The sequence below is a fragment of the Squalius cephalus genome, assembly GCF_949319135.1.
Source record: "Squalius cephalus genome assembly, chromosome: 3".
Taxonomy (NCBI): domain Eukaryota; kingdom Metazoa; phylum Chordata; class Actinopteri; order Cypriniformes; family Leuciscidae; genus Squalius; species Squalius cephalus.
The window spans coordinates 25,040,240-25,067,963 of record NC_137124.1 but is presented as its reverse complement, the minus strand read 5'-3'; the positions used below and the strand labels follow the sequence as shown (position 1 = coordinate 25,067,963).

Below are 27,724 nucleotides of genomic sequence, written 5' to 3'. Positions count from 1 at the left end.
ATAACCCTCTAGATTGCACAGCAGCTTTGTATAATAATGTAAAACATATTAATTAATATTATTATAATAGATTATTATTATTATTATTATTATTATTATAAACAAATAAAACAATAATAAAAAATGTGAATAATCACAGAGTAGTTGTTGGAAAAATCATCTAAAATGCATGTTTGAGCTATCTTAACTGAAAGGAACCTATCTGAAAATAAGTCAGTACCATTGTTTTGTCTCAAGATGCACACCAGTAATGCTTTAAAAAAAAAAAAAAAAACATGTTTATTACAGCTATAATGTCCTAATTTAACAAAAGCCTACTCCTGGCTTTATCTAAGCCTTGTTTGTGAAACCAGGCCATTATGTTATGAGCCAATGCATTATGAACAGTCTTTATGCCTTATGATGAGAAGGTTTTAGGCTTTTATGAATAGGTTTTGCTTGTATGGGCGAAAAACATTATTCTCTGCTCTTTCCTATGTTGTACTCAATGTGTCTGTTTCTATCCGTTTACCCACTAATATCATACTTACATGTCATAGCGAATGATTCTTGCACATATTTCTTAAGGCATTCTAGCTGGAGGTATTGAGCTATCAGATTTTGGAAAGAATTTTTATTTTATTTGTTACACTTACTCATATATATATATATATATAACTAATGCACTGGAAAAATGTGTCCTGCTATACAAGAGCCCTCAGGCTTCCCAAAACCACTGATGCATATTACTTTATTCACTTCACTACTGATATTTTCAGCATTTAGATGACATATAAATTACACAACACAGTGTATCCTATAACATCATAAATTGTAGTCAGTACAACTCGGGTTGGGTTTCGTTCTTTTAGCGGCTAGCCAACGTTAATCGTTTTCCCCAATGTCGCATTTCAGCCACCGTAGAAAAAAGACATGTAATGAAAATGGCTTCAGGTCTATGTGATGATAATCTCTGCCTAGAGTTCACATTCTTTAAGTGCTGAAAATGAATCTGTGTGGAGTGAGGAGAGAGTAAGGTTTTGGCCTCGCTCCCACTGCCAAAAGCTTTCACTGGCAGGAGAAACGTGGGTACAAGATGCTAATCTCTAATCTCCAATCAGCAGGCTGATCCAGAAGGAGATGGAGGTGGAGAGAGATGAGGCATATGTGTATGACAGAGAGTGGAAGTAGGTATGAAGTCACAACGAAAGTGATACATTCAAGAGACAGAGCTATGAGAACAGCAAAAGCATTTTAAAGACATTTGTGCAAAGCTGCATTTCCAGCAGCCATTACTCTTCAGTGTCACATGATCCTCAGAAATCATTCTAATATGCTGATTTGCTGATCAACAAACATTTCTTATTATTAGCAATGTTGAAGAGTTGTGCTGCTTAATATTTTTGTGAAAACTTCATATTTAATGTAATGGTGGTGCTATGAAACAGTGATCGCAGATAAATCCATGATGCTTTTATATATCATGTTACTAAAGTACTTTTTTTGTTGTAATCACTGAATATATTTGAGTTTTTTTTTTTAATGGAACTGCTCTGCATGTCTGTAAGATCTCTGAAGCTCATATTACATACTGCAAAAATGGTAGAATCATTAAACTCTCAATCTCTAGACACATTAGGCAGCAGATTTGGTGTTTGGAGATGTTATCAAGTGCTTTTGGTTAGTAGTCGCCTTCTTAAAACTTTCCCACCTAAGAGAGACTGACAGAGAGAGAGAGAGAGACTAACTGAGGCAGAGAAAGAAAAAAATCACAAAGCTTTTAGCCTTTGCCTCATTAGCTCAAGCAAAAAGCATATGTCCAGTTGCCTTTGGCTAGAGGACTCACAATCCCCAGCACAAAAGCCTGTGGCCCACAGAGCTGCCCCACAATGCCTTCAAACGCTCTCACTTGTTGCGTATGACTCTTCAGCAGCTGGGTTTCTATTATCTGTCCCCTCCTCTGTCCTCGGACACATTGCTGTGATGTTGTGAACACATTTTTCTAATGTTTTACACTTCATATAATCCATTCTCTCAGCGTGCTGGCTCTGAGGGGAGAGGTAATTGATGAGCCTCAGAGAGATCAGAGGGTCAATGTGGCTGAAAGGCCAAACTCTCAATCTCTCTCTCTCTCTCTCTCACTCACACACACACACACACACACACACACACACACACACACACACACACACACACACACACACACACACACACACACACACACACACACACACACACACACACACACACACACACACACACACACACACACACACAGAGAGGCATGTATATATTGTCTCTGCTCTATTCTTTTAACATGACGTGTGATTCAGTCTTCATAGTGCTCTGCTGTAGTTGTACCCTTACAGTGCTTCAGTACATCGACTGGGGTGAGGACCATCTGTCCCGGACATAACAGAACTCCCCCCAAAAACATGTCCCACCAACAACAGATAGTGAGAAATGTGTCTGTGCATGGGCTCAGAAGGCCCCAAATAACAAAACAATTTAACAATGAAGACAAAATGTATTCAAACGTATTTTTTGGTTGTCAAACAGAACTGGAATATAGATGGTGTCGTAGTTCATAGATGGTGTGATGAATTACTGTACACCTTTGGTTACTTACTCTGTTGACTTAATAAATCCACTAAAACATAGTTGACTTTAGCTGTTTGCGAATTCATGGTCAGAGTATGTACTGCATTTGAAAAAGAATTTGCTTCTTCACTGTTGAAGCGTTTTATATTGGTATTAAAGGGGTCATGAACTGGATTGTTTTATTATTTTATAATGTTGCCTGGGGTGCCCTTATAATGTTAGTATGATTTTTACATCAAAAATTGTCATAATTTATAAATAAAAGCCATTTTTCCAAGCCTGATTTCAGCCTTAGATTTGAACGCTCCGTTTTAAGGGGCGTGTCTGCTGTGAGACTGCAGTGCAAACGCCCACTGCTGTGATTGGCTGACATGCTTGCATATGAAATAGCTAGTATTACATGAACTCTCTCGAAAACTTTTACTACGTTTTTACTATTACAGCTATCGAGATTAACAAATCGTGAAAAGTATCGTTTAAAGCATTATATTTAAATCTATTCCATCACATGAAAGGTTGCAGCATGATGAGCACTGAGCAGATGACAGACAGTCTGTTGATCGCGTGAATAAAGATCTTCTCATTGCAACGCAATTTTTGCACTCTCACAAATGCTTACACCAAATCACAATGCAAACACGATGTGAATACAAAGTAAGAGCTTCGTTGTGTAGTGTAACAGTGTCATTATTTCATCACGAGTTTGGTAAGTGTCCAGATAAGCTCTCGCGGCTCGCGCTGTGCTGTTTGGCTTGTCACAGCTTGGGCGATTGGAAAGGGATCGTTCTTTGATCGCTTTCTGTATATAATTTAATAACAGTTTAAAAAATATTATTTTCATAATACTACGAGAAATTATGTGAAGTTGATCGTTTAGTCACTGATGCAAAACAGTATTGAACGATTTTAAGAGAAAGATATCTGAACTTGAATAATTACACATCAGAAATCACTGATCGCAGATCAGGCATTAGAATACACATGGTTACTTACATGTTGCTGGCAGATCCGTCGGGAAATTGTGATTGACTGATTTAATAAAGTTTAACCATGCTGGAATCCGAAGGAAGCTTATGCAGACTGTCTTCTTCCACAAACAGGCACTGCACAATATTTAGTAAACCGCATGTTTATTGCTTGGAAGTAGCTCGATCCGGTTTTGCAATCATCATGTCGTCCTATGTTATTTAGCATGTTTGTGCGAATCGGTGGGCGGGGCTAAACCGGGCTAAACAGGCCGTGTTGAAGTAGGCGTTGATCTTCTTTTGTGGAGGCGGTGTTTTATCCTCTTTGACGTCATAGTTCCCCACTTTGAAAAACTAGTCGTTTGCTGAGCCTGATGTCTATAAAAGCTTTTATTGGACTAACAAGGTAGTTTTCAGTTCTGAAACTTACAGGATATTATTATAGTAATATGATCTCTTATATGTCAAAAGCTCAAGGAAAATTTGATTTCTCAGTTCATCACCCCTTTAAAGTTCATGTTTGAATACAATCCAGACATTTTGTATGCACCATGTTGCCAGAACTTACCACTGTCAAGTGGCCTACAATGCCAGTTGTGTCACTGTTCCTCAACACTGAATACTTGTCTCCTGTGGCCTCATGGGATAGTAAATAGCCCATTGGCTCAGAATCTTATCGGAAGAAATATTATACACCTACTGTTTCATGAATACTTCTTATTCAGAGTTAGTTTCAAGTAAAGCCTGCATCATTTGTTTGTAGATGATGTTTATGTCTAATGCTATGGTTTTCATATCAGTACATGTTGTCTCAGACCTGTATGACATTCTTTATTCTGTGGAGGAAAAAAAAAGGGATATTTTAAAGAATGTTGGTAACTAATCCGATTTCCCAAAAAAAAAAAAAAACTACATTTATAAAGTTTTAAAATTATATCGGGGTGAGTAAATGATTCATTTTGTGTGAACTCTCCATTTAAGAAATAAGTTTAATGCGCTTGAGATTTAAAATGATCTGTGACTGAACATTTCTTTACCTTGTGTTTTATCACATTGCCTATGTTTTACACAGTCATAAAATACAGTCTAGCTGTGTGTGTTTTGTCAAACGTAGGTTTTCTATAGAATGCCCCCTGGCTGCTATGCGTTTTAAGTTCTCATGTCATACGTTATCTTACTGTCTCCTGTCTGACGCTAGCTGTTCAGGTTTCTGTAGGTATTTTGGATGGCCTTTCTGCTATTGGTTGGCTGGTGTACCTGCCACATAGTCCTGGTGAGTGTGCATGTGTGTTTATACTTCCCCTCTGTTAGTGTGGGGTAACCCGAAGTGTGTTTCCTTGTACAAATACACACAGCCGCCTCTGTTAGTCACTTGCCCTCTGTCTCACCCTCTTCACTGTGGTCCTGAACCCAGAAGCACTGCACAACATCACCCAGCTGACGACAGCTACCGTCATTCAGGGGTAAACAAGGGCACACACACAGATAAGGTGAGCATATATTGGGTGGTAAACGTAAGTTGGTTGTGTAAATTTCTCTCATCAACCCACCTTGTAAACACATAACACATAGTCTCTCTCTCTCTCACACACACACACACACACACACACACACACACACACACACACACACACACACACACACACACACAGAGACGATCATGAGTCACTGTTGTTGTGTGATCTATGTTTAGTCTGATGTGATTCAACTGACCTTGTGACCCCATAGTCAGAGTTAGTCTTGGCAGACTCTTTCACCCAGCGCTTTCTTAGACAGGATGACTCTAAAGGTAACGACCGCTGACAGGTAATGCTTTAGTGAGAGACAGAAGTGCTGTCTCACGGATGAACGAGGGATGAAAAGAAATAAAGAAAAGGAGATCGCTGTGAAACAGTTGAGGTGAACCAACGCTGAGAGCACTTTTTGCGTATGCTTTCTCACCTGTCAATCATTTTAGCTCCTGCTACTGAGGAAGACAGCAAGAGAGGGAAAGTTTGGCATTTTACAATGAATGAAAAGAAAACTCGGATACCTTTAAAATATTGTATACAAATATTTTTATATACAATGTTTATATTTATTTTTTATATTTTTAAATACTGAAGGGGTGGATTTACAAACGACTCCTCTTTTGTTATAACGAATAGCAAATAGGATATATGCAATAGATAATCTATTGCATATATCCTGGTAATAAATGTTACAGGCAATGTCTTTATTTGGTATCTGAGAAATGACTAAAGGCCCGTTCACACCAAGGACGATAACTATAAAGATAACGATAAAGATATAATTCTAAAAATCGTTCTCCATATTAAAGAATAACAGAGTTCACACCACAACTATAACGATAAAGATATGAGGAACGATATCGTTGGGATCACTTTCAGAACGATTTTTTTTCAGCTGTCAAACGATAAAACACTGACAGTCAATCAGAATCCATTCTAATTTAAAGGTCTCGCGCATTTAAAATGGGGCGCGCGCGCGCGCGTGCTTAGAATAAAAAGACCGTTATCGTTCGTTGGTGTGGACGCATATATAGTTATCTTTATCGTTATCCTTAAGGGTCTGAGAATACAGTAACAGTGCCAATTGTTATTCTTTAGTGTTTCAGCACCATTTACAGCACCAACTTCTCTTTATATTGCTCAAGTTTGCTCTGCGTGGATGTATTTTTCTGTCCAGTGATGTGGTATGTCTCAGCCTTGAAAGGATATCGCCTATGTTTTAGTGGTATGTTTGCAGGGTTGTTTATGAATGTGACCATCCCAAAGGAATGGTCTCCAGGAGAAATCAACAGTCACCCAGATGAGAAGTGCCCTTTTGGGATTCCTAACTCTCCTCTGATCCTTATGATAGTTGCTTACGAATGAGAAATTTGGTAGGCTATATAATGTCACAGATATATTCTTTAAATAACCGTCTGTCAACGTCGAGCCGTCGGCAAGTGTCTCTTGGGCTAGTTTTTGCGGTGTGTAAGCTACCACACGTCGGCTCTCGTCTGGCTCATGTCGGCAGCAGTTTGCTCGATTCGGTATGTTGAATCGGCGTCGGGCCGTCAGTGAGTGTGGGAACTCTGATTGGATGTTGAGTTTAGCAAACGAGTCGGTGCACGAGAATTACAGCGAAAGTGATGAAATAGAATAAGTCAAGATGGCACAGACAGAAGGCTGATCTAATGTTATCCTCCCCGAGCATTCCAAAACACGAATATTTTCATAACAACATGAGCTGCTTAACTATAAGCAAATGCTTAACAATTAAATGTATTCAGTCAAGCATTGGGTGACTGTCTATTTTCTTTTGTTGTTGGATTAACATTAATCACACAGAATATTACGCTGCCGGTCCGGCCCTTTAAGACCTGCACGTACCCAATACGATTGGAACATATACGATTTCTTTTACAAACGGTTTACGTTCACTAAAGACATACCCGACTGTGTTTACGTGAATACTCGCCAGGACGTGCATTTTTACATATCATTTTGACTATTCAAACCTAATAATCCGCGAAAGAGAACTGAAGTCGCGATCGCATGCTGTCTGAACGGCGTGTGCGCGCGCTTCAGGTCTGAGCCCGGCAGCGCGAGCACGTCCCGCGCTTTATTTTCTCATGCATGCAAGTTTCTTTGTCAAGTGCTGCCTGCGCGTAGGCTATATATTTTACTGTTCTGCTTCCGTTGTTTAGTGAATGTACACGTCCTGACTCCTGCTGTCACACAGCTACGCAAATTAAGAAATACTATTTAGAGTAGACTACTGTCACTCTTAAAGGCCGGTACTAATAAAATTTAATATCGTATCGTTTTTAATAGCAGGGTATCGCGATACCTTTCTAGTAACGTTACCGGTATATCGTGCAACACATCTGCGTATATCTCGTATATCCTTGTTCCAGTTTCTCCTTTTGAATAATGATTATAGACTATTGATACCTGTTGATATAGACAGTTCATTTCTTACACGCAGGCGCAGAATGCATGTGCTAGTTTGCAATCGGCTGTAGACGGTGCTGTTCAAGGGCAACTTTTTGGTCCAGATGCGGCTGACGCAAGGCAACAACACCATCGGTTTTCATCACTGCTAGTTCTTTGAAGTCGGATTGGTGTGTCTCAGGATTTAACCTATCAAAACCTGTAGAAATGATGTCAACTGATCTTCCATATGCCTATAAGTATAGGTTTTTCTGTGTCCTAAGTTAGCTGGATACTATTACTCATTTTCTATGGTCATAGGAGGTGTGGAGAACTTTGCCTTCTTCAGTCAACTAATTGAACTTCAAATTCTACTTCTGGTCTTTATTGAACATATTGGCCCCTCTTTATGGGGTCAGACTGTGTTCCCCACCTTTTCCAGTATCTTTTTTTCAAATAAATTTTCAGTAGGGATGCACTAAATAGGTCAACAGTGGCAGCACAAACATTTACAATGTTACAAAAGATAAAATAAATGCTGCATTCTTTAAACTTTTTATTAAATAATGCTGAAAAAATGTATCACAGTTTCCACACAAATATTAAACAGCACAACACTGATAATAATAGGAAATGTGTCTTGAGCACTAAATCAGCATATTAGAATGATTTCTGAAGGATCATGTGACCCTGAAGACTGGAGTAATGATTCTGGAAATTCAGTTTTGACATCACAGGAATAAATTACATTTTAATATGTATTAAAATAGAAAGCAGTTATTTTAAACTGTTTTTACTGTGTTTTTGATCAAATAAATAAATATATGGTTAATTATAATTAAATGGTTACCAAATTGGTGAGCATAAGAGACTTCATTCAAAAACATAAAAAAAATAAAACTAAATCTTACCAACCCCAAACTTTTGAATGATAGTAGTGTATATTTAAAAATGTTTATATATTGTTGCATTAAAAAAGAAAGAAATGTTCACAGAAACATTGTTGAAAAGCAAATATAATTTTGTCCTTCTGTTTCTGATTCTGGCTTAACCATCAGTGTTTGTAAAATGGAGTCCTGCAGCATAAATAAAGAATAGATTTGACCTCTGACATGAAGGGAATGAATGTATATTGATTTGTTTAAGCACTGGATAAGAGCTTGTCTATGGGATTGATAGTAAAGCTTGATTCCTTTTATTTCCTTTATTTCAAGATAAGAGTGATTGTATTTCTATTGAGGATTCTCAGGGATCTTTTAAGAGCCAGAACTGCTTTGTAACCCTAATGTGGTTTTATGTTACCATATTTGTGCCAGTCATAAGAAGAATATTCACTTGCTAATATTCTGTCAGTTTAATATGAGATGGGTAGGAAATGGTCGATTACTATTGTTTTTGGTGCAGAACCTCAGGGAAAAATAATTACATTATAAAACAAAATACAAAACAATCGTACTGACCCCAAACTTGACCGAACGGTAGCGTTTAGTGTTAAATTGCTGTGAATATGTAATAATTGACTGACTGAAACTGACCTTGTGTCATTTGTAGTTTGAAGTCACAGCTGACTGTGTTGTTTGTTTCCAGACTCAGCTGCTTTTGGCTGTGGTTGAGGATGAGAACACGACACAGGAGAACAGAAGAGAGATTGCAGACATCTTGCTGAACGCCCTGACGGACAGACAGCAGCACAGACAGACATGGAGGGACAGGTATGTGCCCATGTGCTAAACTCTTGTGTTTAATGCCACATCTTCACTGAATTGTATAGAAGAAAGGACTTTTTTTTTTTGTCCAGGACAATCCTTCAGGCCGAGAGAGTTCACACAAACACACGCATACACGTGCTGATAGCCCATTGACTTCCTTCCTCTGAGATAAGAGTGACTGAGAGACATAACCCATTTGTTCCGATAACAGAGAGAACCAGCCTTACACACACAGATATGCATACCAACACATAGCACACACACCGTTTTTCTCTTTCTTTATTATTTCCCCACAGACTACTGTGTGTGTGTTTATGCTCGTGTGTGTGTGTGGTAATCTGTCATTATTCAGATCAGACCATTAGTTGGTAAGGCCTGAAACAACTGAATTTCCCTATTGAAGTTGCGTCTTAACCTTTACAACATTAAGGGCTCCTCCCTGTCCTCTTGTTTCTGTAAAGTGGCCCCTTTAAGGGGGTCGTCCCCTCTCTTTAACCCCAGAGTGATGCCCAGGCCGGCTGGTACCTGTAAACAGTGTTGATGTTGTGCTGAAACTGCATTCTTAAATCAGACGATGAAAACTACAGACCAGCCCATAGTTCATTTGTCATGACAGCGCAAGCACACGCACACACTTTTAGCCATGTATGGTACGGTGTAGTCATTAAGCATGTTTCTTTTACATCATGATTTTTTTTTTTTAGTTAATTAGGTTTTGTTGTTGTTCTTGTTGTTAACTTATCCCCTTTATTTAACTCTTTCCCCGCCATTGACGGAAAGTTCTGTCTTTCCGTGTTTTCACTGTTATACGGGCGCTGTGACATATCTTCTGAAAGAGTACTGAAGTACTCAATATTACAGTTTTACTGTATTTTTGAGAGATTTATAAGAGACTTTCAAAAATCATACTGGCCCAAAACTTTTGAGCAGTAGTGTATTTTTAAATCTCTATTTATTACCTCTATTTTTTATTTATTTAAAAATATTGAAAAGAAGAAACCGAGTGATTACACGCACACTAACCTGTACAACTTACACCAGGGGTCACCAAACTTTTTTCTCTGGGGGCCACATTATCGTTCCTGACTGAGATGGGGGGGCCGGGGCCGGGTCAGCTATATAACATAGAATTGTATGACCCAGACCAAAATGACCACCAGCAGGCCTCATTGTGTAGTAGAGATTACTAGCCTGGCACAGCCATCCCCACTACTATGTCCAGGCACAGCCATCCTCCGAATCCTGTCTTCTCTTGCTTGCCCTCGCAAGCTAGCATACTCTTTGTGGCAGGTTTCGTGGTGACGACGCAGATTATATTCTTTGAAAACTGCCACACTTTCTTTACATATAATACAAACTACACGGTCCTTACACTGAACAAAAAAATAATCGTTGGTCCACTGTTCTTTGAAAACTCTGCACTCTCTATCAACTTTTCGTTTAACGCTAGCCATTTTGCTGTCCTGAACACTGACAGTTATCTGACAGTTATCTGACAGTTCTCTGCGCGTGCTTTGTCTGTCACTGCTTGATCTCGAGCATGTCGGGTGACGAAAATTCGAACATTTTTAACTGAAAAAATCAACAAAATACCAGATGCAGACATGTTATTATTTTCCAAAAAGCAATTTAAAAAAATTGGCCATGACGACTTTTGGGGATTGCCTCATAGGGCCGGTTCAAGTAGTGGGGGGGCAGAGGGGCTGGGGGGCCAGTCAAAGGGGGGTGGCGGGCCTGAGTCGGTCCGCGGGCCTTAGTTTGGTGACCCATGACTTACACATTTGCACGCTGCGTCACACGCACGGAAGTTTATTTCATCAGTCGGAGCAGCGTGATTAGATAAAGCTACCTTCACTCCTCTGTGTGTACACACTGCAATGTGTTTGAACTCATCCCTTTCCACTATCACTTCCTGCCCCCCTTCTGGAGCGAGATAACGTCACTCTTCGAAACATCAGGCACAGGTCTGTAAAGTGGCTGTCAACAAATCGCATTTAGGGAGGGCAGGCAGATAGCTTGGGCTAAGGTTAAGACGCTGTTAAGACAAAAATGAACTCATAGCTGATAATATCTCCTCCGACACGAGCTGATAAAGTGAACGTTGTACGCCGTGCTCCACTCACCTGAATGCGGTGATGTATTTGTACTATTACCATGACAGACTGTTCTAACAACTATCATGACTCACAGCGCTGAACACAAACATTAATTTCTGACCAGTCCTCTTGAAAAGAAACTTCTCGGAGCAGTGTGCTAAATCATGTTGCTTATTTTGTCATGAAAGGCTGCAATTGTTTTATTAATTTAGTATGCAGCAGGCCCACTCCTCACATTATGCCATTCTTTTGTCTCTGCGTCTGTGTTTTGAGTGGTAAAAACCAAATGATGGATGGTTGGCGCTACAGGCTCATAAACATAAGCACAGCGGGCTGATTGATTAAGGCTTTTATTGTCTTACAGACATTTGCTTTCTTAAACAGTAGTTTGATTGTTGCAGACTGTGGGGCCTCTGGACCTGCTTTCAGCTATCTGAAGTTACCCTGAGGGACAGAGATGCTAAATGTGACTGTAGGCTCCTCCTGTTGACTTATGGGTACTCGGCTTATTAACTTACCTGATGCACTCATGCAGGTCACCTCCAAACATTTTGGCTCTTGCAATGTTGAACAGATACAGTGGATACTCTGCATGTTTATTACCATGTGCACATTAAATTGATTAATTTGGCAGATGCTTTTATCCAAAGCAGGGCATTTAAGGACTTGTGTTTTGGATGTTTTTGTCTTTTTCTTTTTAATGAAAATGAAAGACAGACACTCCGGTCACCCAATTTAATATCCTATGAATTTTTTTCACTGGATGACACTTGGAATTATTATTCTGTATATATTTTATGAACTTTTGTAAGTATAATATCAACCTGTCCAGGGACTGCGGGTGGAAATTAGCATTTTTTGCTATAACCTGGCACATGACATCTCTTCTTTTTTAGACTAATGTTTTTTTGTGCATTGTCCCTGATCAAATAAAATAAACTTGTTTCCTTTACTGTGGGAATGTTTGGAAAAAAGGAAAATGCAAGACCAGACACCATTTTATCTGTTAAAATGACACCATTTTGAATAAAAAATATGGTAAATAATCAGCAAAGAAAAAAATCTGTAACATTAGTTGATATCTTATGATGATACCTTTTTTTTCCGATGTGTGAGGCATTTATATTTATTGTTTAATATTCGGTAAATAAAATGGGGCCATTAACATAGTGCCTCATGCAAACTCTCTTTCTGTGCAGGTACTGCACATGTGATTGGATCTATATTTCTACTGCAGTGGTTCTCAACCTTTTTGTCTCAAAGTCCCCATTCTCCATGACAAAAGTCAAAGGCTGTCTATTTTTGGTATTTCTGCTGTAATTATAATTTCGGCATTTAGATTTAGATTAAAGTTTGGTTATTTTAATATACGTATCAGTAAAAAATTCGGTCCCACTTTATATTTGGTGTCTTGAACTACTGTGTACAGCACTAACTTTTAAATTAATCCTTTGATATAATGCACTTATTGTGTGCATGCTTTTACAGATGTAATTACTAAGTTCTGTACATGTTGACTATTCCCTTAACTCTTAACCCACCCTTTAACCTACCCATACCACTAAACCTGTCCCCAATCCTTACCCACATCCCACCTTAATAGCAGCAAAAGTGTTTTTCAATACAATGTGAACACAATGTAAATAATAATAATAATAATTTGTGTGATGCAAGTTGTTAAAGACGCCTAATATAAAATGTGACCATAATTTCTTAATTGAAATACTTTGAAGTGATTCTGACTGAGGCTCCCTGGTCAAGCTCTGTTATAATAAAGGTGTAAGTGCAATGCATCAATGCATGTTAATGCCAGTTGTAAATGGGACCATATATGCATATCCATCTGTGCATTTGGAATATTCTGAAATGATTTGCTCTTAAAAATGTTGTAGCTTTCATAGGTCAAAATCAAACACTAACAGAAGGAAGACCTTTTAGAGATTCATTTGCATTGGCAGATGAAAGGGTTCGACCTTGTGGTTTTGTTTCATCCATGTGTTGTGGGTCAAAACCATTGATCTCACACCCTTTATGCCTGCATAGACACGCTGCAATACGAGTTTACGTAAAAAGTACACATGTGAACACACGCTCAGATAGAACCGACCTTGCTCAGGTAGATCTTACAACTCCTGTCACATCTACATCCCTCCGTTGACCTCTGCAGGGGTCACAGTCCATTCCTGCGCTGGGCAGATTGCGTGTTTGGGAGGTGATGAAGGGGGCAGTGCCGGGAACAGCTGTGTGGTTTGTAGTGACCGTGCTAACTGCTGTAGGCTTTGTAAGGTCATTATATGATAATGAAAATGATTACTGAATTACATGGGGGTTTGGGAGAGGGGAGGGGATTGAACGGGCCTGAGTTTGATAAATGATCTCTGAAAATGCCCATCTGTCTCCCCCCCCCCCACTCCCTTTCTTTCATCCTCGCTCTCCCTCATATTTCCCTTCTTTTCCTTTTCATCTCCATCTCTGTGTTTTTGCTTATTCTGTCTTTTGTTTTCTTGCAGTATCGCATAGTTTTGGAAAGTGATAGAGTGAAAAATGGAGCAATAAGAGAGGTGTAAGTGGGATAAGATGAAGTGTGCATTTGTGTGCACGAGTAGTGTTGAACACTGTGAAACCACGAGAGAGAGAGAGAGAGAAAGAGAGAGAGAGAAAGAGAGAGAGAGAGAGCGAAAAAAGCCACCGTTCATACTGTACATCTGATAGTGAAAAAATGAACTCACCCTCCTCCAGATACAAAAGATGTCTATCAGGTTTAAGTGGACAGGGCAGATTTAGGACATCATTTACTAAAGCATGTAGGTCATCCAAAACCAGTTTTTCATTGACAAAAAGAGCAGGAGATCATGTACTTGGATGGATGAGTGACTTTATTAAAGGCTAGAGTTATTAATCATTTAAATCAGAAAAGATTTATGAACTTCTAAAGACTAGTTAATCTGCTTTCTGGTTTTATTTCCTTATTTATTTTGAAATGTATGTAATATGTAACTAAAATTTTAACTGCAACATTTTTGCTACTTGGTTAATGTTCATTTATAAATATACTTTTGCTCTTTAAGTCATGCTCTTTCATAATACATTAATTTTTAAATGTTTTTGAAAAAGTCGCTTTTGATTGAAAAGGCTGTATAAACAGAAATAGTGTGAAATATTATTACAATTTAAAATAACTGTTTTCTATGATAATATTTTTTTTAAATGTCTTCAGTGCCATATGATCCTTCAGAAATCATTCTAATATGCGTTTGAAAACGTTTGTGCTGCTTAAAATTATTGTAGTTAAATTACAATAATTATTACAATTATTACAATTAAATTATTGTTGAAATTGCAAATTTTCAGGCTGTAAAAGTATTATTACTTATGCATTAACTGGTGGTACTTGGATCTTTATAAAGTATTAGCAAAATATTTTAATTGTAATCATTCGTAGGTGCTTTGAGTGAATACGCACATTGTGGCAAATGTTTGTTTGCATTTGAGCGCATAAGTGTTGCATCCTGGAGGTCGCAGCTGCCCTCATCACTCACCCTCAGTGCGTGACCTCTGACCTCAGGCTCTGAATGTCTGTATTTCTGTGAGTGTCTCAGTATCTTGAATGTGTTGTGACCTCTCGTACTTCACCTGGGTGGAAACCTTCTGAACAGAAATGCCACAGGCTGTCATCGCACACTCACAAACACACTGGAGGGTCATGGGGTTCAGAGGGCAAGCAGAAGTTTCTCCACAGACTAGAACATCAAACACCAAACATTACACACACAGACAAACATGATTGCTAACTAACCTCTGCTTTGGCAGTACAAATGGGGCCAGTGTTACTGCATTACGAGTAACGCGCATTACTTAATTAGCTTGTTTTAGAGGAATACAAACATTATTAACATGTTACTTTTTGAATTAAAGGGGTGCTATTTTGGCCTTTTACAAGGTCTTGATTTTGTTTTTGGAGTGTTCTAGAATATGCTTTCATGCTTGATTGTTCAAAAAACACATTATTTTTCACATATTTTACATATTACAGCACGAAGGCCCAAACGCAGTTTATTTCCTGTTTAGATGAAGCCCCTCCTTCCGAAATACGAAATATGCGGTGATTGGTTAGCTGGCCTAGTGTGTTGTGATTGGCACCGGTTCGCATGTTTTCCATAGCCGCGAGCTCTACTCAGATGTACATATAAGGATGGCATCAATTTCTAACCAATTCAAGCCTGATTCAGACTTAAGAATGTTAACAAACAAGAGGATCGTCTAGAACAGATGTCATGCACAGACTTTGCAAGCACAGATTTCACAGGACGTTTTAGAGTGGTATGTAATTTTTTTAAATACATTTTTGATACAATGTTATACACCATTTAATTATGATATTTGTTGGGAAACTATGGTAATGCAAACAGTAATCGATCACAAAACCATGGTTAATTTCCTAAGGGGGGTGAACAGTCTTACAAAAGCTACAGTAAACACTATATCAACACTCATGTTGGCTAGCAGGTGAGCTGAGGCAAAACTTTGCCCTTTGTTTACTCTAATTTCATCAGCCTTAGAAAGGTCAAACAAAGGAGTTTTGGAAATGGGTGGAAAAAACAGTGTTTTTTGACAACACGGTCTTCTCTAATACAGCTCAGCCAGGCCTTGTCCCCTTTTCTGCGTATTCTGTGGGCGGAGATTATTTAAATTTGTATCATTGTGACTTCACAAAGCCCGGAAAAAACACGTTGTAGTCCAAACGAGTTGTTCGTTGTAGTTCTTGGAAAGTGGATTCTGTTAAATAAAATATCTCCCTTTGGAGTGGACTTTGAGCTTTGTAACCTTGCAGATCCATTTTATGCTAAAACAGCAACTTTCACACTAACTAAAGTTGAAAAAGTGGAAAAGCATAATAGGACCCCTTTAACACTATAATATCCAAGTTACTTTGCACCAAGTAATGTGCACTGTTTTATTTGATAGGTCTTTCTTTTCATCATAACATACTCTAGTAATCTTATGTGACCGTTTCTACAAGCGCTGCTGTCGTGCAAGGTCATGTTCTCATGCATAATTTTATTCTCCTTCCTACCCAAATCCATTCCATTGGACAATGTGTTTATTCTTAATCATAAAACTATAATGACTATTTTAATAATTATTATTATTTAATTTAAATTGAATTTATGTTGTTTTTATATTTATGTGAAATTACCAGTGTTATTTTAGTATTTTTATGTAGTACCTTATTAATAATTGAGTTAGCTTTTATTTCTATATTTTCAGTTTGCTTTTTAATTTAAGGTTTAGAAATTGATGTGCTTTTTTGTGCTAAAAGTTTAGTTTTAGTTCTTTAAGTTACAGTCTACATGTTGTTTTTTTTTAGGAGTTAACACAATAACTATTCTTTTAAAAGTAACATTCCTGAGCACTGAATGTACCAGACATATTAACACATTCACAGTTGGTTCTCTCTCTGTCTTCATTCCTCAGTCTCACTTTCATAGGCACACAAATTCACTTCACCGGTTGTCGTCTCATGAGGAACGGGGTGTCTCCATAGCTGTCAATCGTGCGGCGTATCTTTTGTCCCAGCAGTGACTGTGTCCCTCCCACCAGGGTCTGACAGGGGACAAACAATAGAGCTGCTGTCCCCGAGTGGAGGGAAAGAGACCGTTAACGTCTATCTTCAATGAGAACGGACAGGCTCACCATGCACATGACAGCTCTGATGCTGGGGAGACCTTTACAGTTTGTAAGGATGGAGATATCATGCACACACACAGTTACGCTTGAGGGTTTGATGCCGTTTGCTCTTGCAGACTCATCTGTTTAATTAACAGAACCGTGTTTGTGTGTGTGTGTTTGTCTGGCAGTAAGTAAGACAGGTTAATGAAAAAGCCATAACAATACACGGGTAACACATGCTTTCCCACACACACACACACACACAACCGTAATGAGCCGAATGATGGTGCAGTGTGGTTTTTCTTAGGGCCTGTGATGGGTGTTTTAGGATTGCTGTCTAGAGCTTCTTACGTGTTTAACCGAAGGCTCTAGTGCTCACGGGCAAACACCTGGACTTGCTCTCAGTAAACATATACACACACACACACACACATTCTCCTACTTGAGCGTTTACTCTCAACGCTCGGAGAGGTAACAAATTTATTTGTGTGCGTCTGGGTGTGTTTCTTTCATCATCGGCAGGGCTGTAATTAGTGTGAAACTGATGGTTGGGCTTAAAAGCTGTCATCTAATTTGTCTGTCTTTATCGAAACAAACATGTGTGGTCCCTCCCTTGCGACGTGCATGCGATGTGTGATTACCAGTAGAACGAGTGTCTGAGAGTTTGAGAAATTACTCCGATACGCCTAAACCGCTGTTTAGCAATCATAAAGCTATGCGTGACATACCCTCCACGGCTGCCGTCCCGCTTGTATGCCCTCTCTCAGATGCCTGCGGTTGTCAGGATTGGAGAGTACATGCAACGACCCACTCTGCGAACCACTTGGATTTGGGGGGACGCCAGTACACACTGGAATGTCGTTCTTATTATATTTGTTTGTGGGAAGGAAAAGTAAGTCTTATTTGTTTCTTTGCTCATATGTTTGCGGTGAACAAATGCAAACAAGTACAAGGGATTACACCCAAATGTACACATGCACACTGGTGAACACATGTGGCATCCTAATAGCTGGGAGGATGAGGCCTGTTTCTCGGCACATGGAAGGCTTCATTATGTGACCAAACTCGAAACAACAGTATACCAGAGGACATGATTCAGCAAGTTGCCTCCCCGTGTAAAACTAACATTTCTCGGATGCATCCAAATGAGAGGGGAGAACGCCATTAAAAAAGAGAAATTGCTTTTCGTTTTAATTGCTCACTTGGCTTAATAAAACAGCATCGCATAATTATGCTTTTTGCAGCGATGGTAAACGGTTTGCCGTGCTTGATGCAATTATGAGCACCGCAGAAATTTGGGGCCCCGGCAAACAGTTGTGCACTCTGCTATTAAACATTGATTTTATATGGAAAGAGAGACAGAGAAACGTGTGAGGCTAACCAGAGCGGTGCAACATTACTGCATTGTAGAAAAAGCCAAAAACAGCCCAAACTAAAGCAAACGAATGGAGTGAGAATATGTGAGCAAGAATGTGGAGCTTTGCTGGGTGGGAATGCAGTTTTAATGGCTACTGAAACACTTTGACGCACTAAAATCACTCAATCACTCTTCACAGTGACAACTGCTAAACTTTTAGAATGATTGCAGTGAAGGGCTTTTTTTTGTTTTTTTTGGATTGGCTATTTTAGAATAGGGACAATGATAGGCCTAAAGGTGAGAGTTCACCCAAAAATAATTAAAATTCTTTCATTATTTACTCACACTCATGTAATTTGTATTACTTTGTATACATTTGTAATTCGTATAAAATCCATACCAGTGTCTTTCTTTCGGAATCGAAAACAGTTTGTTTGGCGAAATGTTTGGCAGTATGTTCTTACAGTGAAAGTGAATAGTGGATAGGGGTTGACAACCTCCATAAATGACAAAAAACAAAACAAAATACAAGATGAATATGACTTGTATGCAATTTTAGTGGTCTTCATAGTCATCTCATAAGTCATCTCATTAAGTCGCTATTCACCTATGCTACTATTCAAAAAGTATGGTGCCAGTAAGACTATTCAGCAAGAATGCATTAAATTAAAAATCAAAAGTCAGGAATAAACTACATTTTTTTATTTATTACAATATAAAACTTTACAATACATTTTTTGTTAAATAATTTGTTATAATATTTCACAATGTAAATGTGATAATAAATGCAGAATTTATTTATTTTAAATATAAATGCAGCCTTGATGAGCATAAGAGACTTCTTTCAAAACATTAAAAACATTTTACTGACAGCAAACTTTTGAATGGTAGTATATTTTTACCCACTGCTGTAGCTGTTAAATCTTTTTTTTTTAACAAAAAATTGCTTTTTTTGTTGCAAACATTTGCATATGCTCACATTATTAAGGACAATTTTTAAGATGCTTTTATGTTGCTTTTTGGAGCATGACTACCCTTTAAGATGGAGGTGATTGAATCTGAAAACTTCCCCAGTGTAGGTGTTATGTGACTGTTCTACAGATGTGCTTGCATGGTCTAAGATTAGAGAATATTAATCTCTCAATTATGATATTGAGTCATGGCAGTGTGGTGCATGTGCTCACACTGTCACAGTGCATAAAAAACATTAGCTTATGTGCATGCTAATGTGCTCATATAAAACCATTTCTCTTTTTCTCCAACACACAAGCTTTCTCACTCTTTCTATATGGGGGCCAAAAAATTCAAGAGGTGGCGGGGGGTATAGGCTTTATTCTGTGTGTGTGTGTGTGTGTGTATGTAATAATTAGTACTTCATATCTTTGACTGTACTGAAGTGACATGTACGTTAATGATAGTGTTAGCTCTCCTTAATCTCCCTCTCCACAGACACACACACACTCACTCCTTTTGCCCTTGCACTGTTAATTATTTCCTACACTGCTGGAGCAGTCCGCTTCATGGCAAGCATATTGTGTCTGGCTGGCGAGTGGCGGGTTATAAATGATCCTGAAGGTGAAGATGTGACTGTGAGGAGATAGTTATGAAAATTTCATCTGTCTATGCGTTACGGCTACAGCTGCTGCTGTCAGTGGAGAAATTACTGCGGGTCAGCCCTGTCAGAGAGAGAGAGGGACATCAGAGCGGACCTGTCAGACCCCTAAACACACACACACACACTTAACACAAGACTGTCCCCAAGCTGTCTGTGTTCATTACCAAACTTAGACAGGGATACAGCAGGCAGGTGGAGCAGACCTTTCAACCTTACCTACTGCCATCAGCTGCTGTCTGTGTGTGGCTACTTCTCGTTTTGAATTACCAAATGTTGGTATGCACTAAATCACTCTATCAAAGCAATTGCTTGTGATTGTGCATGTGTTTAAATGTAACCAAAAAAAGTAGCAAAATTTAACAATTGAAGTATGGTACAATGTTTACAAGAAGAGCGTTCATATACAAAAAGAAAAATCAAGCCCAAATTTTAGGATAATTAAGAAAAAAATTCAAAATAAACTGGTGAGATTCATCATTAATTATTAATTAATTAAAAAAAAAAAAAAAAACTATTAGACTTACTATTAGGTCAAAACTATTAGATCAGATTTTCTTTATGCACAATATAATTTTTTTTTTATTTTCAGTTTCCTTTTTGTGGTATTTACTATGGGATCAATATCCTGTCAAAAATATTAAATATTACTTTTATTTAATTTAAATTTTAAAATACTTGTAAAAATATATTGCACAAACTGGAAAAAGTAAAGCAAAATGATCAGAATAGCAAACAACATGGTCACGGATCAAAATATAAGCGTGAATAAAAAAATAACAAGCATAAATAAAAACTTTAAACACATTAAAAATGATATTACACAAAAGTTAAACTTTGTTCATGTTTTCTTAAAAAAATATATTGTTACTCTGCACTTTGTGCTCTTACATTTTCTGCTCATATTTTACTCTTTTGTACGCTTGTGCTGTTTTTCTCTTTGCTCTTCTTTCCACGTTCTGCGCTTGCTTTTCCAAATGTTGCAGTTCGAGTTTAATGTAAATTAGGGCGGGCTTAATGACCATTCACCAGTTCAGCATTTGTCCACTAGTTCTAGATTGACAGCTCCTCCTCTAGACAATCAATCAAAGAGTGGAGTTGACAAATATTTTCTTAATAGTTGTTGTTAAACGATCATATAGGTAACCTGGTAAATTAATTCTAAGACTGAATGTACCATTTCTGCATTGACTGCCATATTTGACAAAAGATTAAAGAAAATGACAGTATTAGAGGAGGTAGTTACAAGAAAACAGGTGGATTTGATAGGCTATGCAGTGATTTATTGTGTTTATTTACATAGCTACATAATTGCATATTACTTTAGGATTAATATTTTAAATATATCTTCAATTTTGAATACAGCAACATGAAAATTATTTAAAAGATCAGGGATAGGTGACGTCGTTTCTGGAGTGCCTCTGTTCTGGCGAGTTTAGCATCAACTCAATCATTTTCTGGTTCAGGTGTACTTGATTAGGATTGGAGGAGCTAAACTCTGCACACAGGACCGACATTGCCCATCCTTGTTATAGAGTAAATATGAAAGTAAAACGGCTAATAGTTGATGGCAAGTTACTGTCTTTAGGAATGAGTCATTCGTTCAAATTTCTCGTTCAAATCGGGAATTCTTTGATGAAACACTGTTGTGTCGCTCAGAGAAGATCGACGCTCGCGATGCCAGGTCCAGAAGTAAGGGCATTGAAGGTGAATATGATGGATCATCAGACAGGCTCAACTGTGACAGGTTGTCATAAGGATGACGAATTTAAGAATAACTGAGCGCCAGATAGATGTATATACCGGTGACAGGTCACACATACAGTTTAACGGTGTCCTGCAACGGAAAGATTTTTGCCAGCTGAGCTGACGGTTATCTTCACCTGTATGAGTGAGCAAAGCATCCATCAGTAGTCATGAGTCGCACTGGAGTGACGTCAACTCCACTCTTCGATTGATTGGCTAGAGGAGGAGCTGTCAGTCTAGAACTAGTGGACCAATGGTGACGCTTAAGCCCGCCCTAATTTACATGAAACTCGGACTTGGAAAGAAGAGCAAAGAGAAAATCCGCACAAGCGTACAAAAGAGTAAAATATGAGCAGAAAATGTAAGCGAGCACAAAGTGCAGAGTAATAAAACCAAGGAAAACATTATTTTTAAGAAAACATGAACTTAAGTTTAACTTTTGTGCAATATCATTTTTAATGCGTTTAAAGTTTTTATACATGCTTGTTATTTTTTGGTTACACGCTTATTTTTTTTATCCATGTCTGCAATACTTTTGACGGGATATTGATCCCATAATTTACCCACCTTAACAACCAATGAGATCAGTGCGGATGCAAAAGTTTTCGCAATTGTAGACTTGCCCTATGCCCAATGAAACTGAAACACTGGCCAATATAGTGTTGGAGGTTTCATGCTACACAGCTGAACATAAAATATTGCAATCCACACAGCATTATGTGAGACATATCAGAGTTCAAAAGAGGACAAATTGCAGATAGTGGATAGTAGCCTACTCATCTGGTGACCTAAACGGGGCGGTCATAAGGGGGGACCAGCCTTATAAAGAACTGAAGTCTTAATCTCATGTGAGTTTATTCCAGTTTAATCATGTCAAGCGTTCTGTTTGTTTATGTTTTGTATAAAACATTTATACATGGTGCACTATTAATTCATCACTAGTGGCTGTGTACACGTGCATTTGTGTTTGACAGGTAAAAATAAGTTCACCTTTCTGATGTCCTTAAAAGGATTTTCACAGCTTCAGTCTATCCTGAAGCATTGTAATTAATACAGGCATGACCTGCCATCTCCCTCTCCCTCACCACCAACTTACAGTTTCCAGAGAATTCTATTAGCCTAGTCCAGCAGCTGTTAATTACCTCTCAACATCCGTCGCTCTTAGACAAATGAAAAGCTCTGGTACAGATGTAGGATAGAGTGATACACTGCCTTTCCTCTGCTTCCTATAAAGACACTTTCGGAAATGGGTCATCAATCCGCCGTTGATAAGTGTCTTTGGTTGGTAATGAGTGTTTTATCAGGGTGGGATTAGTGCAGATATTTTTTGTAATTAGTGTACTAGCACAGCTCTCGCTGCTTTCTCCGAGGTGTTTGTCCGTGTTTTACTCGAAGCAAATTGTGTGTGAACTTTTCTGAGGATGAAAGGAACCGGCCCGTGAGGGAGCACAGCTTATACAGGACTTTGAAATAAAAACAGAGAGCTAATCCACAGCCAAGCTTTTTACAAAGAGATTTCAAATTAAGTGAGATACATCGGATGGCCTGGATATGGGAATGAGGCTGACAATAGACGATTAAATCAGAGCAAGCTAATAATAGTGCTGTGGCTTGAGTGAGCTTGACTAAAGCTTTTGGGTATGTTTGACGGAAGGTACCGTGTAAGCTTGAATTAATAGTTATTTTCAACTTGATTACCACAGACCATTTCTCACTTTCACCACCACAACCTAAAATATTTAAATGTCTAATTGTATAGCATTTTTCAAATTATGCACAAATTGTGAAAATGTGATTTAGTTGTATCCAAAATGCACACAATTTTGACACTTTTAATCCCCATAATTTGACAAAATTATATTACATACACTCCTGTAGTTCAAACAGTTGATGTTAGCAATATTATGGATGTGGGTTTGATTCCCAGGGAGTGCATGAACTGATATAATTTCTACATTGAAGGCAGTCATATTAAATAAAAGCATCTGCCAAATGAATTAATGTAAATGCAAATTATATTTGCCTTTTTTAGCTTTATGTTAATAATTGCACATTTTCATGTATATGAAATATATATGTTTTCAAATTTGAAGATGAACAGGCTGGGTCTAGGAAAATATGACAATAAATGTAATCTTTAAATAAAAAGCATTTGAAAAGTAGCAAAAATAAATGTTTAAAGTACAAAGTTGCAATTCAAGAATGTGACCATCATATACAAAAAAAAGATAATTGTTGAAATTAATTCATTTTAATAAATGTCAACCCCTGAAACATAAAAAAGACCAAAGGTGAAGAAACAGATGGAAATGTTTGTTACTTAAATTTGTATAATTATCCTTTTGAGGGGGACAATGTTTTTTTTCTGGATTCTGTTCACCAATCAAATTGCTTTTGGTAGGGTTTGCTGTATTTAAACAATGAAAACTTTATGGATGACAGCATCACATCTATACCCCTTTCTGCTGTCTCGGGTACCAAGCAAAGTAGTTGAAATGATTCACTGTGTGAATAGACAGCCACAACCATCAATATTTATTTAATAAGTTCAGTTTGACCCTCTAGTTTGATCTGGTTCCTCGTTGCAGCTACTTGAATTCTTTATCACGTGCACAGTATAATAATGTCTCATAAGAAGTGCATGCTGTTTTCTGTCATTTCCTGTATCTGCTTCTGTCCTATACAGTACCTTTTTTCTTCAGCTTCGCTCCATCCTGAGGCTCTCCAGTGCTAGTTTACACAGCCTCTGGTCTGCCTGCGAGTCTGCTAGCTCAGAGGTCATATTATCAACCAACTGCTGGGGGCCTTCAGCCTCAAGGTACCCACTTAACTGCCTGTGGGAAGAGGAGGATTCACTTTCAACTTTCTTCTCTCTTTCTCATTGCTTTGAGATATCCGCTGCGAGTCATTTTTGTTTCCTCCACTCTCCTTTCTGACGGAGGGCTGCCTTTTTTTTTTCGCTCATGAAATCACAATGCGATGTATTTCGCCCGAGGTGCAACTATTCAGAATGCTGTTTGACACAGAGGAACCGAATTCCTGCTGCTTGCTGCTGTTTAAACGACCCCACGAGCTCTGAGAGGCCATTGAAACGCACACATCTCTCTCAGGCCACAGTCGGTGGCTTATCTGACATTTATGAGGCTCTAAACTGCACTAGCAGGTCCACTAAAAGATATCTGATAAATAAACACATCAGGCTCTGTGCATTAGAAACGCTCCTTCCATCCTTATGGATGCATTCGTTTAGATCAAGATGTTAACTCTGAAAGCAAAATGATGAATTTAATTTGCTTTGCTGAGGGAATAAGACTAGCAGATTGTGGACGTTCTATGTTATAGAAGACTAAACAATCTGACTTCAGTGTTAGTTTGGAGAATCTGATTACTTTATGTACTGTATATGCAAGTTTGTCCTCTTGTCTGGGGCTCTTGTCTGATATGTCTCTATGTCTGATAATGAAGGATGTATACTGTAGTTGTTGGAGAATTTGTAGTATGGTATGTTTGAGTATCCGTCTGATTGAGATGTGATACTAATGGTTCAAAACTCAAATGTTGCTTGTTGTGTCCTAATGAGGTGTACTTTGATGAAGTGACCGGCGATTAAAAACCAGCCATGACCACGACAAGCAACAGGACATTTTGTCAACGCTTTAGTTTCTATTTCTTGTCAAGGCTTGCACAAGGCTGGCCCAACCCCCCAAGAAATATTATTGATCCAAATTCTGGATCCACATAACTTAATATATCTTCTGATTGACTGTAATTATGCTACAGTACATTGTAATACAGTTTTTTGTTGTGTAACAAACAAATTACTTGCTCTAGATCACACTAGATTCTTGTCACATCATGCCAGGACACGCATCTCCCTGGTTCCCTCGATAGGATTTTTCCTTTGTCGTTTGGATTATTGCAGAAAATAAGCTCTGTGTCCAACAGAAGTGATTCTTGCACATTGTTCATTATAATGTGCACAAATGAACAAAATTTCTGATTTTAAAGCCTAAATGCAATCGCATAATATTTGAGTGCATGTACCCTTAACCATTGTAATTGTTTTAGTGTATACTTCTCTCCTCATAGTCTGTGCTGTTCACTACCTGTCTCTGATGAGTGTAGTGTGCAGGCTGTGCAATAAAAGACTGTGGTAGCTCTAATTAGAAACATGCAGTATCTAATAATGAAGTCTAAGCGGTTCCTCATTATGCGCTCTTGGAGCTTGATTAAAATGTCAAGGTTTAGTGAGGACAGATTTGGCCAGAGGGTCTTTATTTTTGTGTGTGTATGTGCTTTGTAGTAGTCAGTAAATATCTGTGCTTCAGCTTGTTTCCAGGCTTTTAATTGCTGGCACCAGCTGTAGTCATTTCACTGAATCATTTTAACAGAAACAAAGCTACTGTATGCCCTTCTCAGCAGCTCTGTAGTTTGATGTATGCATTGTTTCTGTTGTATCAGCAGTTGTGGTGATTCTGTACCCTGCCTACAGTGGGTTAGTTAGTGGACTCTTTTTTTTTTTTTTTTTTTTCTTCAATAGCCAGTCAGTGTCTTAAGCTGGATCTGAAACACTAAAATACTTTCCTGTTGCGGAGTCTCCAGAAGTATATTAATATTTCGATTTTATTTTGGTCATTACTACGGAGCATTGTACATGACATTCGGACAAAAACATATACCATATATATATTGTAGGTGTAGCCACAATTTAGTAATTTGTTCCCTCGTTTTTGAGGGTGCCCCGATAAGGATTTTTGCAGCCGATTGTCGATCATAGGAAGCAGTATCTGCTGATACGATCACCGATACCTATTTGAAGCTGTCTTTTTATCATGTAGAATTATTTATAGGGATGCTCCAATCAGGATTTTTACAGACATTTATTCAGGCACTGATTTTCATTTTTGAAAATGGCGGGAATCCCCCCTTAGGCACCTTTTTAGACCTTTTTCAAAAAATATATAATTATCTCAGCTAAATGTTTGATCATGCAGTGCATTTTTGTTTTTACAATGGGGCAATTGTTGCAAAATAGCTTACACACAATAAAGATACAAATAAAGATACAAAAAAAGAAAGAAAAATTCAGGTAGATCTAACAGTAGTATTGAGGTAAGAAATACCTACTAAAGAAATTTAAGGAATCAAATGCGAAATACTACTGGATGGTCTTCCCTGAATAAATTAAATACAGATTAATCCTTACAATTAAGGTTACAAAAGTAAGTCATTCAAGAGCAGTGAGTGTCATTAATGTTAATCATACAACAATAGACAAAGAAAAAATCAGAGACAGTAGCAGGATTATTAGGCTGCTGTCACTTTAAGAGCTGCACGGTTACAATATACTTTATCAATATACTTTCTCAACTGTTCACAAAACTGGTCTTTTACGTGCATACTCTTCAAGATGGTAATTTTGTACATACATTTGCGTGTATTTGACCATTTAAGCGCAATTTGGTACTTGCAAGCTGTTTGTGAGGTGGCCTTTTGTGCGTGCGCTTTTAGTGTACTTAGTCCGTCTCTAGGATAGCGCGTGAGTGTTGAGGTTTAAACACTTCCAAGACTTATAGTTATATTAAATTATAAACTTTAGTGACGATGCGACACTGCCTCTATTGTGCAAGTGACAATTCCTGTGTCAACTGTGCAGCTTGCAGCTCGCTTGCAGACGCGATGTGGTGATGTGAAGCCATTTTGAGAGGGAAAGAGAGAGAGCGTGCAGTGATTCACTCACGCTGTTTTTGAAATAATGTAACACAGAAAGTTTTCAAATTACTTTGTAAGTTATTTCATAAAGAAATATGAATTGTACCTCACCTGTAGCATTATAATTATTTTACCCACGCCGGAGAGAGACCCCTCTTTTCTGTAGTACTTCTCTTTTGCGGTTCTTCTTTGTTCCTCTCTCATTTTACATTATACTCTCTCTCTTTTCTCTCCTAAAAAAAACTGCAGGTTTGTAAATGGTTAATCGGTACACGAAGGAGTGTTTCTATTGCATTGTAATCAGGGCTGATTTAAATTGCAGGCAGCTGAGGCTGATGTGAGGAGGGTCTCTGTGCT

General features: G+C 38.2%; 1 protein-coding gene across 2 annotated transcripts in view; it reads left to right on the top strand.

Annotated features, from left to right (window-relative positions):
• Positions 1-27,724, top strand: part of fto (FTO alpha-ketoglutarate dependent dioxygenase) — a gene marked incomplete at its 3' end in the record, with an annotated part of 146,599 nt that overhangs the window by 59,412 nt on the left and 59,463 nt on the right. For both annotated transcript variants that reach the window (XM_079866834.1, XM_079866833.1), the window contains exon 8: positions 9,053-9,177. In XM_079866834.1, coding sequence (XP_079722960.1) covers positions 9,053-9,177 — 125 coding nt within the window. The remainder of the gene's footprint in view (positions 1-9,052; positions 9,178-27,724) is intronic.